Source organism: Orbicella franksi, chromosome 6 (genome assembly GCF_964199315.1).
Source record: "Orbicella franksi chromosome 6, jaOrbFran1.1, whole genome shotgun sequence".
In the NCBI taxonomy this organism is placed as follows: domain Eukaryota; kingdom Metazoa; phylum Cnidaria; class Anthozoa; order Scleractinia; family Merulinidae; genus Orbicella; species Orbicella franksi.
This window is the reverse complement of record NC_138150.1, coordinates 17699633-17714252: the sequence shown is the minus strand read 5'-3', so window position 1 is coordinate 17714252 and position 14620 is coordinate 17699633. Positions and strand designations below refer to the sequence as shown.

General features: G+C 39.8%; 1 protein-coding gene across 1 annotated transcript; it reads right to left on the bottom strand.

Moving 5' to 3' along the window:
• Positions 1 to 69: 69 nt before the first annotated feature.
• Positions 70 to 9450, bottom strand: LOC145489991 (ATP-binding cassette sub-family C member 4-like). The gene is made up of 5 exons (XM_081469079.1): positions 7843 to 9450; positions 5931 to 6313; positions 4135 to 5477; positions 3408 to 3978; positions 70 to 2865 (listed from the first exon to the last, which is right to left on the bottom strand). The coding sequence occupies exons 1-5, from the start codon at positions 8371 to 8373 to the stop codon at positions 2532 to 2534; spliced, it is 3162 nt and encodes a 1053-aa protein (XP_081325205.1). The 5' UTR covers positions 8374 to 9450; the 3' UTR covers positions 70 to 2531.
• Between the last annotated feature and the right edge of the window lie 5170 nt (positions 9451 to 14620).

The window sequence follows — 14620 nt, the reverse complement described above, 5'->3', positions numbered from 1 at the left end:
CAACAACAACAACAACTAGCTTTATTTGCATGACCAAAAATACAGTGTTGCAAAAGCTTTTGTAAACTAAAACTAAAACGGTAATGATTTTCGTGAACATATAATAAGATTATGATATAGCGATCAAGTTTCATTGGTTTAATTTGAGAGTAGAATATTGTGTAGATCAAAGCAAAATGAAATGAAATTTCCTAATTGAATGTTAATATAATTATCTGTAGAAGTCATAAGTTCGCCGATGGCTTGCAATGAAGATAATTGTTTAAAGTGACCTAACCCCCAATTTTTTTTTCGCTAAAACGAATCTACTTGTGATTTGAAATAGTTCTGCGAAAAAATTTTTGGATTCCGTTAAATCCTCGATTTTCTGTGCCCCGACGAAATCTCGAAAATAGCTCCAAAACACCGCCATTTTGTTTCACGACCGAGTTTGAGGAGAATGGGTCCTGCGGCCCTTCTGATGTCTACCCAGGAAGGTTGGATATCTCACGTCCTCTCATTTCCTTCAGGATGGTGCAATACACATTCGAAAAGTGCGCAGAAACGCCTTCCAGAGGTGCTATCGGCTGTTGCAGCAATATTCCAGATTTAAGAAAGATATACTGTACAATTTACTGACGATGATCGGCTAATGGTGCAATAAAGACGTAAACGATGGTTGATTTTGTCGAACCGAAACAAGCGAACTGAATCTGTGAGAACCATTGAAGAATTCTCACTGGAATTTGTTCCGCAGACTTTCGAACGCTATTTTCATAAATTTTCTGCTTAAAGCTAACCAGCAATTTGTAGAAATACTACCGACAACCTATATCTTCCAATCCCGCATTATTTATAACATAACCGGCAAATTTGTGTGATCCGATCATGATCAAGAAGCGTTATACTGATATGTAAATAGATCGCAACTGTACGCCGCTAACCAACACTTATTTCTCTTTCGATTTAGACGAAAGTCGAAGATTAATCCTTTAGAATTACATGATAACAAAATTGTTAGACTCACAGAGTTTTTCGAAGGTTTGGAAATCAGCAGTGCAACAAAGATTCTGTGCAATAGCGTCGAAAATATGTAACATTATCTGCGGACCGCTTAGGGAACACATCCTTTTCGCTTATCCGACGAATTTCACTGCAAACTTTGAGAACAATTTACATTGGTTATTTGGAGTTAAGACTTTAAAACGTGTGACAATGTGAAATCGGTAATTGTGTGAAATGTTTCCTTCCGCCTTGCTTCCCGCAGCTTCAAAAATACAGGTCCAATCAATACGATTTTCAATCGATCGAAGCCAATGTTTTGGAGGTCATCGAGTCTCGAAAACTGCAACACGTACGTCGCTCTTATAAACATGAAGCATTCAACTGAAAGTAAAACACAAACTGGATTGAACAGAACAATCACACCTTGACAAAAAGACATTCCCGCTAAGGACAAATGTAAACGGGCTATAAACACGCGTGGGAATCTCATGTTTCGTTGACGAAATTACCATCCAAAGCAGTCCTTGAGTTTTCTTTCCTGCTTTTCGTTTGCCTGCTCCTCCACTTCGTATCTAGCTTTCCATTCCTAATATACAAGCAGCTCGTCCGCAAAGAAGTCTTCTCCTTCGTCGCTTGAAATATTGTAAATTGCTCTCAAAGCTCTAAGCAGTGAGTTCACAGTTGTCGAACGTGCTCGATCGAAGTTTATTTCGCAGTCTTCCGAATCGAAACTTAACTCTGACTCCAGTGACGAAAAGTAAATGATTCTGAGACCAAACTTGGACGTTTTAGTCCCAAAACACATCGGAACGATTAGTTTTGGTGTTCCATTTTCTCGAGCAAATACAGAGAGTTGACTGAGGCGCTATTGTGTTTGGTTCCTGGGTAGACGTCATCAGCAACCGCCGCCCCAGACTCCCTAAAACGCGGTCGTGAAACACTTCAAGCGCGACTTTGAAAGGGCATAGAAAATCGAGGATTCAACCAAATTCAAAAATTTCTTCGCCCAAATGCTTCAAATAAAGTCTAGATTCGTTTTAGCGAAAAAAAAATTTGGGGGTTAGGTGCACTTTTTAGAAAAGTCTTAACGATATGTTCCATTATGCTATAAAATTCATCTCTTAGAATCGTTCTTAAAAGTTTTGAAAAATTCTAGTTTATTAGACTTTTGCATAGTACGTTGCCATAAAAAGTATACTTTTGTTGCATTAGGCAAAATTGGAGAGATAATTGCGTCGAAAATTTTATTCGCTAGGAATGGATGTAATTTGCTGTGTTTTCTGAGGCTGAAAAGGGCGTGAAGGGCCTTTTCTTTCAAGTTATCAAGTGCAAATGAAAAGGTACACGTTGAAGAAATGAGTGTTCTCCGATAAGTATAATTTTGAACAATTTCTGCTGCTCGTATGCTACCCGGCACGCCGCCTCCATCATAAAAGAATGTTCACTTCTGCTATCGTATCAAAACAAAACAAAAAACAGACCGCTAATGAGAGGCTGCTCTATTTGCAGGCTGCGACTGTCCTTAACTAACGTGAATTGTCCGTGTCTCAGTTTAAACCGAAATGGTAATCTTGGCAAGTGCCTGCGATACACCTCCACGTAACTAAGAGATAAACAGCAAAATGATATAGGATATATTGATCAGCTCTATTACGAATGAGACAAGCGTGGTTTCGTAATGACAAATCCTCAGATTTAGTATCGTTTTTGGGCCGATTTTGATTTACCTTACAAATGCACCTACCGGCATCTTGAGACACCAAAACAGCTGCCAGAGACACTGCACCAATTAACATTGATGCGAGAAGGTCCAAGCGTACACCAAGCCATCGCCCACTGGCCATCACCATAATATAGGACTGATTATGAACATCTTGATATCTAACGGAATGAAACTACAGTGAGTAAGTAACTAGTCATTGGCCGTTTTCACACTAGAGACGGATAATCCGTCTAAGACAGGTTATCCGTCCAGCACGGATAATCCATCTTAGTGTGAAAACGGAACGGTGTTCATTTTAGACGGATAATCCGTCTATACGGACAAAAATAGACCGATTATCCGTCTAAAATGAACACCGTTCCGTTTTCACACTAAGACGGATTATCCGTGCTGGACGGATAACCCGTCTTAGACGGATTATCCGTCTCTAGTGTGAAAACGGCTCGTACCAAGACGGAAAATGTAGCAGACGGATAATCCGTCTAGACGGATTATCCGTCTCTAGTGTGGAAACGCCCATTACTAAACACTTGAGGCGCTATGAAAAATCTGCAAGCGAGTCGCAATTAATCTTGATGGCACAAGATATTCAAGCCAATCAATTTATGTAGTAATGCGCGCAAAATCAAAGCAGATGCGTTTTATGTTCAAAACTCCAGTGAAAAGCGCCCTAAAGACCGTTAAGACTAAACCAAATCACCTGTAAAACTGATCCACGAAATCCCTTTGTCTTCGTCTGGTTCGAATCGTGTCCAGTCCATTCAGGGTCTCGGAAAAGTGAGAGAAGACTGGACTGCGGCATATTGACTCTAACCTTTTGAGTTCTCTGGACGTCTTCAAGTAATACTTGGATATATACAAGACCAACACAGTCAACGGAACAACAAGAAATAGAAGCCAAGGATTTGTAACAGTTGGTATGATTATTGATGCAAACACCAACAAGACTCGCTGGACAGATACTAGAAAAGTCTTGGGCAACAACTCGTCAAGGCAGCCTACATCTTTAGAAAACCGATTGAGTATTCTTCCCACGGGATTTGAATCAAAGAAATGAACCGGTGCTTGTAAAATAGCTAAAACCATTTTGTCGTGAAGACGCTCTGAACATCTTAAGGAAACCAGAAGGAATCCATAAGCTCGAATGACGGCAAAGATAAGGGACGCACTGACTAGACAAGCATAGATAGTCAAGTTTGTGTTGTCTTTCTGATCTTCTGGTAGTTTCTTTGTTAGCGACGAGAGCCAGACGTCAGGAGCAACTATCATTGCTTAGAGAAGAAAGAGACAAAATAAAAATAATGTGATCAAAACCTTGATAAGAAGCAAATGATAATGAAATAGTCGTTGATCAGCTTAATAATCTTATAAGAAATACAAAATAAAATTATTATGTATGAATGACTAGTTACAAAATGAACTCTTACCTTGCGCTATCAAGCACAAACAAATTACTGCACAGATTGTTGACCAATGTACTCCGCTTCTAAAGTAGTTCCAGTAAAGCTTTGATGAAACCACTCCGATGGAACGATCTTCTTGTGATATTTCCAGACTCCTAGGTTCACTGGGCTGTGGAACCATTGTTTCACAGCCATCACCTCCGTTTTTCTGTTCAATTTCCCGAGCAACACTCCTAGTGTGCTTGCTATCTTTCCCAACTGTCTGATATTGCGGGTCAATAGTTGTGTTTAGAATACGTTTTTCTTGTAGTTCAGTGAAACTTCCCTTTTCCAACACGCGGCCTTTGTACAACACAATCACTTGATCAGCTTTTTTCATGTGATGTTCCTGATGTGATGTTAACACTCGCATTTTTTCGCCCAGTAGCTCGTTGATACATGTTTTAAAGATATGTTGGCCAACTTTTAAGTCCACAGCACTTAGGGGATCGTCTAACAAGTAAAGGTCTGCATCAGCGTAAACTGCGCGTGCTAAACTTACTCTCGCCTTCTGACCTCCACTGAGGACTTCACCGCGTTCTCCAACAACTGTTTTGTCATAGTCAGGAAACCGCTGGATGTCTTCTGTGAGGGCGCATGCTTCAATTACTCTGGTGTACTTTGTTTCATCGTATGGTTGACCAAACAGAATGTTTTCTCTTATTGTTCCAGAGAAGATCCAAGCTGTCTGGGGAACATAAACAAAAGAACCTTGGAAGGTTATTGTCCCGCTAACTTCGGAGATCTCGCCAGCAATCGCTGAGAGAAGAGTAGATTTTCCACTTCCCACTGGTCCAGTAATGACTGTTAGGCTTTGGGGTGCTGTGGAAAATTCAATATCCTGCAAAATAAATTCATCTTCCCGCTCGATTTGTCTGTTCGTGAGATTCGACACACATAAAATACTGGGCTCGTTCAGCGGATTTTTTACTAGGTCAGGATTGAATACCTTTGCCATTTTCGTCTGTTCATCTGACAGACCACTCGTAACTTTGGTTGCCTTGCTCTCTGGGTTACTGGTGTCTTCTTCAGACTGACCACGAAAGATGGCGGGAAGGTTTTCTAAAAGGAGAAAATTTTCTATTCTTCCTAGCGACGCATGAGCGTCGTTTCCTTGTAACAAAGCAGAAGAAATGTGAAAGCATGTTTGATATCTTGCCAAATTCATAAAACCTAACAGCATAAAGACATTAACAGGTGTGATGGGTTGACCAGTAAGCACAAGAGTAATGACAGACAACAGGGTCGCCATTGATACTGAACTGTCCCACGAGGCAAGAACTCCTGACAGAATGGCACTTTTCTTACGGATGGTGTTAATTTCACTTCTGAAAACAAAACCCCAAAAGAAGTATGAGGATATCTCACTTACCAACACTGCTAGTGGCACGTAGTATTAAGTAGTAAAAGAGAGTTGTCTTTAGAATTTCCGTTAGAGTTCTTGTACAGCCGAGATTTACATGAGCGAATGACCAAAGGAACAGTTGTATAAATAAGAGTGAGCAGTTCAACTGTTTTACCAGACATTACGAAGAATAGTAATCAGAAACCTTCAATTTGAGAACTGTTGGGCCTAATAACTAAGAACAGTTATTCCTTACACTTATCCCTTAAAAGACAACACGCGTGGTCGGGTTCTATCAGCGGAAAGTGAACAATGAAGTAACTGATCAAACTCGCAACTTGGCAACGATGAGTTGTGACGGAAATTTATCTTACAGCTACAGTGAATGCAATTACACACTGAGTCAACATTAAGTACCGCATTTGGTTTCCCCTACCTTCGTGTGTGTTGAATTTTTCTTCGATATTCGTCCTCCCACGCACGCGTTTTGATGGCACGAATCCCAGAAACCACCTGGTTCATCAAGGAGATGCGTCTGTCGGACAGCGCTGCCGTGCGCAAGCGCAGTGCAGCACTAATGTAGGAGATCCCAGCGAAATACGGTACAAGAAAACACAGGAAAAAGACTCCCATCAGAGATTGCCAGCCAATCAAATACACGAGTAACACTGCTATCACAACGAGGACAAAGCACGAAGGAAACAATAAGTAAAGCCACATGACTGTGTCTTCCTCCATTCGCTGAACATCGTTTGATATAAGGTCGATCACCTGGCCTGTTGTAAATTTTAACAATGCATCCTTGCTGAGAAGTAGCGTCTACGAAACAAGAAATGCTAAATCTTAGGTTTTTTTCTCGAAACAAGGATTAAAGAAGCACAATGTGGTATGTTAATATTAGTTTGTCTTATGCTGTATCAACTTCGCGATCTAACGCTGGCGGTAGAGCAATTTCTGTTGATTTCGATGAAGTGTCCGCATAGAACACACAGTATCGGTAGTTTGACCTGCAACCTACAATCCGTGAAATACTCCTCTATTAAAACGATATAGAGATGTGCTACCCCAAGAGTAAGGTATTTGCGATGTTTTGGTTAGATTACATCTCATGACTGTTCTGATGTTGTTCTGAAAATGGATTTGACTTTTAGGGAAACCACAGAATCGTATTTACGTAATTTACTAAATATGAGATTAAAAGGCAAACTAAGTAGCCAAAAATGTAATTGTTCATCATCAGAAAGGTAAATTCTGATATGCCATCTATATTAAACAGAAAAAATGCCGGAAAAAATTAGATGCGCTGAGCGGGATTCGAACCCACGAAACCCCGATTTCATGGAAGGTGATGTAGCCACTGAGCTACCGAGGCAACCACAGTGGAGTGGGTAATTCCCAGTCCGAGAGGCCTGGGAGCAAATGCCTGGAAATCGATGTTTACTTTGTAGCTAATATTCGACTCACTCCACAGTGGTTGCCTCGGTAGCTCCGTGGTTACAGCACCTTCCACGAAATCGGGATGTCGTGGGTCAGGAATCGAAAAACTGGGCATACCCCATGAGAGCTACAAACGAGAATCTATTATTTTCATGCAAAACCCTGTTTGAGCATATTATACCTCAAGGTGACCAGAGGATATAACCAAAGAAAGTTTCATCAGTTGCTAATCTACTACTTATAAAAAAGCACTTAGGTAAATGTAACTATGCCACAGGGAAACAGGATCAAACCTTGTAAGTGGCTACTCCTACCTACGATCAATAGTCAAATCAAACTGTTCAACTTATTAATGGTGATCACTGTGCTTAGCTACACCTAGCTAGTTCTCAGACATGCCACTCAAGGGGGGAGGGGGGGGGGGAGGGGGAGGGTTACCTGAAATTCTTTAAAAATTTGGAATTTTTGTTTTTACCGGAATTCGAATCTTACGGTATTGAAGTTTTATTTTGAGAAGCATTTCTCCCTGTAAGTTCAAAGCTCGTTTTCTCAAAATGAGTTTTTTTTGCCTTTAAGAAAAAGTATCTCAAGAAGGATTGAAGCTTTTGACCTCAAATTTTCAGGATTGCTAGGTTTGACTGAGTTAATTGTTCTGAATGAAGGAATTCGCCATAGAATTCCTAGGATAGAAGTTATCAAAATAAATGTTTCACAATTTAGATTGCGCAACTTAAGATGGTGTTCAGAGCACAGCTGGAGCTCCGCATTTTCAAATTTCGCAAAATCCCTCATTCATCACAGCTGGACATTTGTTTACTCTCAAATACAAGTAAAAGGACAAGGAGTCTCCCCTCTTCCCTCCGGGCTCGACCACGCTCCCTCCTCTCCTATTCTACACTTTTCGTGCTTACCTTATAATAGATTAGACCTTTTAAGGCGCAACTAATTCTGATACCCAACAGCTCACATCTGTAGTCATAGTGGTGCATGCAAAGAGCTCCTATGATAGAATTTATGCACAAAGCAAGTGTACAACCGTACAGAAGATTATCTTTTTGTGGCTCAGATGACATCAGTATGGAAATAAGATATCCCAATAGCAATGGTTGAAGAAGGGTAGAAATTGAACGCAAAGCATCCGTGGATACAATAATTATGGCATCTTTTACCGAGATCAACTTTATGACGCATTTCCAAAGTCTAGGCTTTTTTTGATTTCTGTTGCACTTTGCTTTTTCTTTGTTCCAGTTTGCTTGAAGCTGATCAGCCAGAAAAGTGGAAGAATTCTCTTTTGAAAGGGGTAAAAGATCATTCTCATCTAATGGTCGTTCACTGCCTATCTTGAAGATACTATTCATCCATTGAAAGAAAAGAAGAGACACGAAGCTGACTTCTTCTTTATCTTCACTGGGAGATATCTTGTTGTATCCTTTTCTTGCCATAACAGTTAATCTGAAAACTAACAAAGATCCGCATCAGTAGAGAAGAAAATTCGAGTTTGACATTAAGATAAATTTGTCTTTCATATTGAATTCGCCGGCTTACTCAAAGCTCTCAAATTTATGCTGCGAATGCTACAATTGTTATCGACTTGGCTATTGTTACTATCAGACGTCAGTAGACCTTGTCATAGCCTGCAAGCAGGGTCTAATGCGCCGCGGCACGCAAGGCAAAATAAAGCCGTGAGAGACGGGCTGGCAAGGGGCGTCACACGACCCGAATGGCTTTGCTGACTAGTCCAGTATTTGAACTATACAGTCGACTCCCGATAACTCGAACCTTCAAAGGAAATGAGAGGGTTAAAAGTATTCCTGCCTATACCAAATCACCCCTCCCCCCTAAAAAGTCAAATGGTTCACTCCTTACTCTATTTCTATTCATACAATGTACATTTCAATCAAATTTGATTAAATAGAGAAGTCGAAAGAAAGTGGATTGCATAAATCAGAACATACGTAACGCGAAACAAAAAGCAAAGTAGGAGAAGTCAAAATACTGCGAACTTCGCAGCTTTCAAAGGAGGTTCATTATGCCCCATTTCAAAAACATTCATTTTTTGTCCTGTAGACTGCGAAAAGTCCCTTTCTTTTTCTAGCGTGCGACGCTAAGAATGCGAAGGATAAGAAGAACGCTCAAGCGGCGAGAAGTGCGAGCCCATTTCCTTCAAGTTTCTTTCCCTACTTTGCAGAGAGGATTTCAGGAACAAAAACCGTCTGCTGTAGTCTATGGGTCCGGCACTCCTAAATGTTGGCACATGAGTGGATAGTTTAGGGTATGAGCCGCTTTATTTTTATCGTGTAAATTAAAACTTTTTGGCACATGTGGATTCTGCCGAATGTGGAACACTCTTATTTCGAATTTTCATCCAGCTAAAGTTTGGGATGCGGACTAACTACTGGTGCTGTTTGATTTCTTTTTAGTGGTACTTTTCGAGGGAAAAGTTTCGTATCATCTGATCGATTGCCGGACCTCAAAACCTATTCTCGGAAGCCTGAACATTTGTCTACCGAGTGACGTATTTCCAGGTGTAGTCAATCGATAAACCGATAATCGATATTAATCGATAACAATATTATTAACAATATTAATCGAGGAGTTAAATTGATTGCCAATAGGAATCGAAAACGATTGATTCCTCGAGTAGTACCGATTTTTATCGATTGTTATCGGAAATTATTTTTGTCCTTTTACAATTTGCACAGATAAAATGTTTGGCAAAATTTGTCTGTAATGGTTTTGTTGAGTAATTTTATCAATCATCAACAAAATCACAAGAACAGAAACAACTAACAGAAACATTGTGGGCTTTACATCTTTCTTTGCTTGTTTGCGACACCGGATAAAGCTCAGGCTATAGTAGCAGTGTAAAACCCTTCACTGTCTCATGGTAGCATCGGAATTTAGGTGAAGCAAAATAAACAACAGAGTCAGTGTTCAAGTGATTTCAATCATTTGCATCTTGGAAACAAACGTGAGAATAGATCTCGGAGTAGGCCAGAAGGAAAATATAATCTGTAGTAGCATAGCAGTAATCACTTCGCCGCCATAAATATTCACCAGGAACAGTACAGAAGAAGTTGTTTTCTGTGTTTCTCGTTCTCATAAAACAAGGGTTCGATTTGTGAAGTATGCTTCTAGCTAGTATGAAGTATGCTTCTAGCCCCTCTCCCTCCCCTTTGAACGGCGGCTACACGGGCTATTTCCTTGAACCAAGTTCAACCAAGTGTGTTTACGAAATTGAGGTAGACTCTGATTTACGCGAAATCATGATTGTCGATAAAGATATTCAGGATGCAGTCAATAGCGCGGCGATGAACAGATATGCCAAGATCCTGCTTTAGACCCCAGAAGACCTGGAGAAGAGATCACTCTACCTGGACTTTGAATCCTTAGTTTTTAAAAGTCGTCATGTCATGTCAAGATGAACTCCTGTCTCGTTTAGTTCCAGGTATTATTTTACACAATAGCAAGGCCATCTTTGACCAGTCCGGGTGGTTATTGTCGATTTTTTTCAATCAATAAAAATCGATATTCCTGAAGACAGGGATTATGAATTTTTACCGATAGTTGCCAATCGATAGATATCGATAAAGAATTTTTTCTGTGACTTCGGTTCTTATCGATTGCGGCCATCAATCGATGGCAATCGGCGATCGATATAGATTGAATCAATTTATTTGCGATATCGATTTTTATCGATTGACTTCGGCTGGTTTATTTCGGCTAACGATATCGACAGAGAAATGCACTGGAGCTCGTCTGAACTGACCAAATACAACAGTGATGACCACCAATGCATCCTGCCGTATTGGGTGAAGTCACGTTAAACCATATCTACCAACTATGTTTGCCATTTCAGTTTGCTATTGAAGAGAGTCTCACTGAGCTGCTGATCATGAGGGGAAAGAAACTAGACTTGAAAACTGTGCAGAAGGCTTTCACTAGTGCATCATTCTATATCGTCTGTGACTTGCGACTGTGTAAAATTCATATCTCCCGCAAAATATATGGTAGGATGCAAAATTCTATATTCCTAGGGTGTGAAGGAGTCTCAAGCTTGAAATTCTGTCTGTGATACACAATTCCTTACTGTTAAGTGAATTCGCTGCTAAAAAGATATGACATACTATAAAGATAAGACAAATATACCAGGCTGTAGCTCCATAGCAATGGAGTTTGCTTTAGTTGCATTTACACGCGACTTTGATTATCAGACATGCATATTACATGTTTAATCATGCACACCAGACCATTAAGTTTGCATTCCCTTGTGGCCTTTTTACCAAAAGATTCGTGGATACATTGCGTACAAAATGGAATGGTCTACTTTGATCAGCTGCTATAAGGTTTTGAAGATAATGAACAAGGTCACGCGAAAAAGTCAAAATAACTCTGCCCTTGGAAAGCAATATTTCTAGTTATGTTTATTATAAGTTAAACGTTTATCCACCCCCGAAAATTGAATTCTTGAAATATTTGTTTTTGACACCTTGGCGGTCTTTACGAATTTCTCGGAGCACCTATTGTGGCCCATCAGGGACTTTCTGCGTTACCCTACCGTAGATAATTTTGTTGCTATAGTTTTCTGACTGCATTTCGTGCTTCTGGCTACAAGAGTGTTTTGTTCAGTTGGATGGACTGTTAAGTTGTGCTACTGACCTTTCCAATAGCTTTGTTTATGTTTGATTTAAAGATTCTTAGCTTCATATTCAATCTCTACACACAAAGTTACACTTTTTAGTCTTTCACTAGCAATGACTCGGTTACATACGATGTGCTGAATACAACGAGAATCAATCGAGGAAAGCCGAGGTGTACTTGAACGGGAGCGCAGAAACCATGACGGCGACGCCGAGGACAAAGTCGATTAGAAAATGAGTTCATATTTTACCTTCGAATCTCGCCCCCTAAAGTCATTTACTATGTTTAATGTTTATCACTGTCAAAGCTATCACGAAGTAAATTAAAAAATTTACAAAGTTAGCTGTCGTGGTTCACGTTCTCCAGACAACACAGACAACACAGAATTTGGTCATTTCACCCGGAGTACCAAGAATTGTAACGCACGTGTACAGCCATTGTTCTCCTCATTAAACCGGCCTTTTGTTTAGCGACATTGCCGTTGCGGTTGCCGTCGTGATTTTCTTAAGCTCCCTATTGGTACGTTGGAAAATCTATATTGGTCGTTGACATATCGATTTGTTTACATCTAAGTGAGTGACAAATTGGCATGTTGTGAACAAATCTATATTGGTCGTTGTCATATCGACTGATTTGTTTACATCTTAGTGAGTGAAAAATTTGCATATTCTGACGCGTATCCACGACTAAAAATGCGAAAAATACAAATCCTTCGTGATAATGTGCACAGACCCGGAGACGTGAGGAATGCCTTGCTACAAGAAATATTTTAGTTTATAAGGTGGCAACACTTAATTAACTGAAACTTTCCACGCCTCGCGATATTGGTAATCCCTTTAGCACATTTATTGGAAGGCTTCGCGCGGAAAGTTAACAGCAAAGGATAAGGTGATAACTTGGACTTATTAATTTACCGAACTTTCCTTAAGATATTTTAGTCGATTAACCAGCGGGCAACGGAATAAGTGCGCGAGAGAAACCCTTTCTGTACCAACTTTTTCTGATCCAAACGGGCGAGATTTTTATTGTGAGGGCCTGAAATTCCCAAGACGTGAGATAAGGGAAGTTATGCATGTAAAAAATAAATCAATCCCAAAGAAGCGTTCTTTCTGTTACTTTCTTAGTAAAAATATTAGTCTGTCGACGGCCAACCACAAATATCTCATAGTTGTCAACTGGAACAATAGGGTTAAAAATGGCAATATGCTGAACTTGTCCATCGTTGTCTTACAACTGATTTCCCATTGGCTGAATATGAATGCAGCTGTCCTGTAGCACGAGTGTAGAAAAGTGTAACATGAGTGAAAAGTCGTTTACGAGGGCAGATTACAATTAAAGATATCCGAAGTTAATTCGGTGTAGCTCGAAAACTGCCGACGGCCATTTGAGGTCAGTTTCAAAGCAGGTCGAAAATAAATGAAAGATTTCCGAACACTTTGGAAGATCACGCCAACTCTTCAAACAAAACAACTCTATAGCTACCGACGGAGATTGTCGTGCTGAAAGAAGAATGCGCTTGTCAGTCAACCGAAACACAAACTAATAAGTGGAGGACTCCCAGGTTATTAGCGTGCGTAAAATGGGCATTTCATTCAAAATAAGAGTGAAGTAGAAATGTATTCATTTAACTGAAAGTATACTGAACCTCTTGTCAAGATCTTGCCGAAGGATTTCCATGATTTCACTAGTACGAAATATGCAAATTTGCGTAGCTTGTGTTCGTACACAGTAATTGACTATGCATATAACTACGTTCGGTCGACCATAACGAAGCGAAAAGTGACCTTACTTTCGAATATTGTTTGCCGACATCTCTGCTTATCTCTTATGTTAAAACTATTTTTAATCATTGATCTGGAGAAGTAGCCAGGAGTGGAGTACGACTGCATCGCATTTTAACTTATATTTCGGGGGAAATTGATGTTTGAATGTAAAAATGTTTTGACACTCCGAAATTTGTACGTTCCGTAAAGTCAAATTACCACAGTTCACTCGAAGTTGCCGGCATTATCGGAAGTAATATATCAAACACGAGAGACAGTGGTTCATCGGGATATCCAAACACCGAGAAGAGAGTTGAAAATACGACGCGTAGCGGAGTGTCAGTTTTTGACGAAATTCGAGGTGTTTGGATAGCCGATGAAACACTGTCTCGAGTGTTTGATATATCTTCTCAATCGAAACTAAAACTAACAAGTAAACGCAGAAGTAAAATCGTCAAAATCTATGCTAATTAAGACCGGGTATCCAAACCTCCTTCACGGTTGATGAATTATTAATGAGTTTGAGAATGTTTGTTAATACCTTCGAAACTTGCAGAAAATAAATGAAAGACCAAGGGTAATTGGTCTAAGTAATCACTGAGTAGCGAAAGACGACATAGTTTTCTTTTTTAAACATGTAATCACATATGTTTTTCCCGTGCAAATTTCAATAAATAAGCACTTGTTAATTTTCCACATTATCCTTTGAAATTGCACTCGAAATTGTGTTATTGCGTATGCAAAATAAAATAATAAGACTCCTCTGATATTGATTATAACGCTCGCCGATGGAATTCACGACTGAAAGTAGCGTGAATGTTGATTAAAACTAAGATGGTTACGTTTTCTTAAAGAATGCCACCGAAACTTACACGAAGGCAATTTTGTTTTCTTGATTTCTCTCTGTTATGGTTCAGTGAGGATGCCGTGGGCGATGGAATGAATATTTCTGAAATCCTTTCGCAGTTTCTTGTGTCAAGTTTTCATTAACACAAGAACATCTTTGATGAAAGACATCAATTTTCGAAGGACTTCAACAATTCAACGACTGACCATTGTGAATATTAAAACATCAGATGTGAACAAAACGCCCTTCACAGTACATGTCTGATTTACATTACGTTTGACACCAATCAAGCGTAGCGCCGTTCTCTGTAAGAATTTCCATTCTACCAGACTTGATTCCAAGCTTGTTACGAATTTAGTTCTGAAGAGACGTTGAGAGACGTTGAGTACTTTGTCTGTTTATAATGGTGCCCTTAATGGAGTACCACAGTCTAGCTGA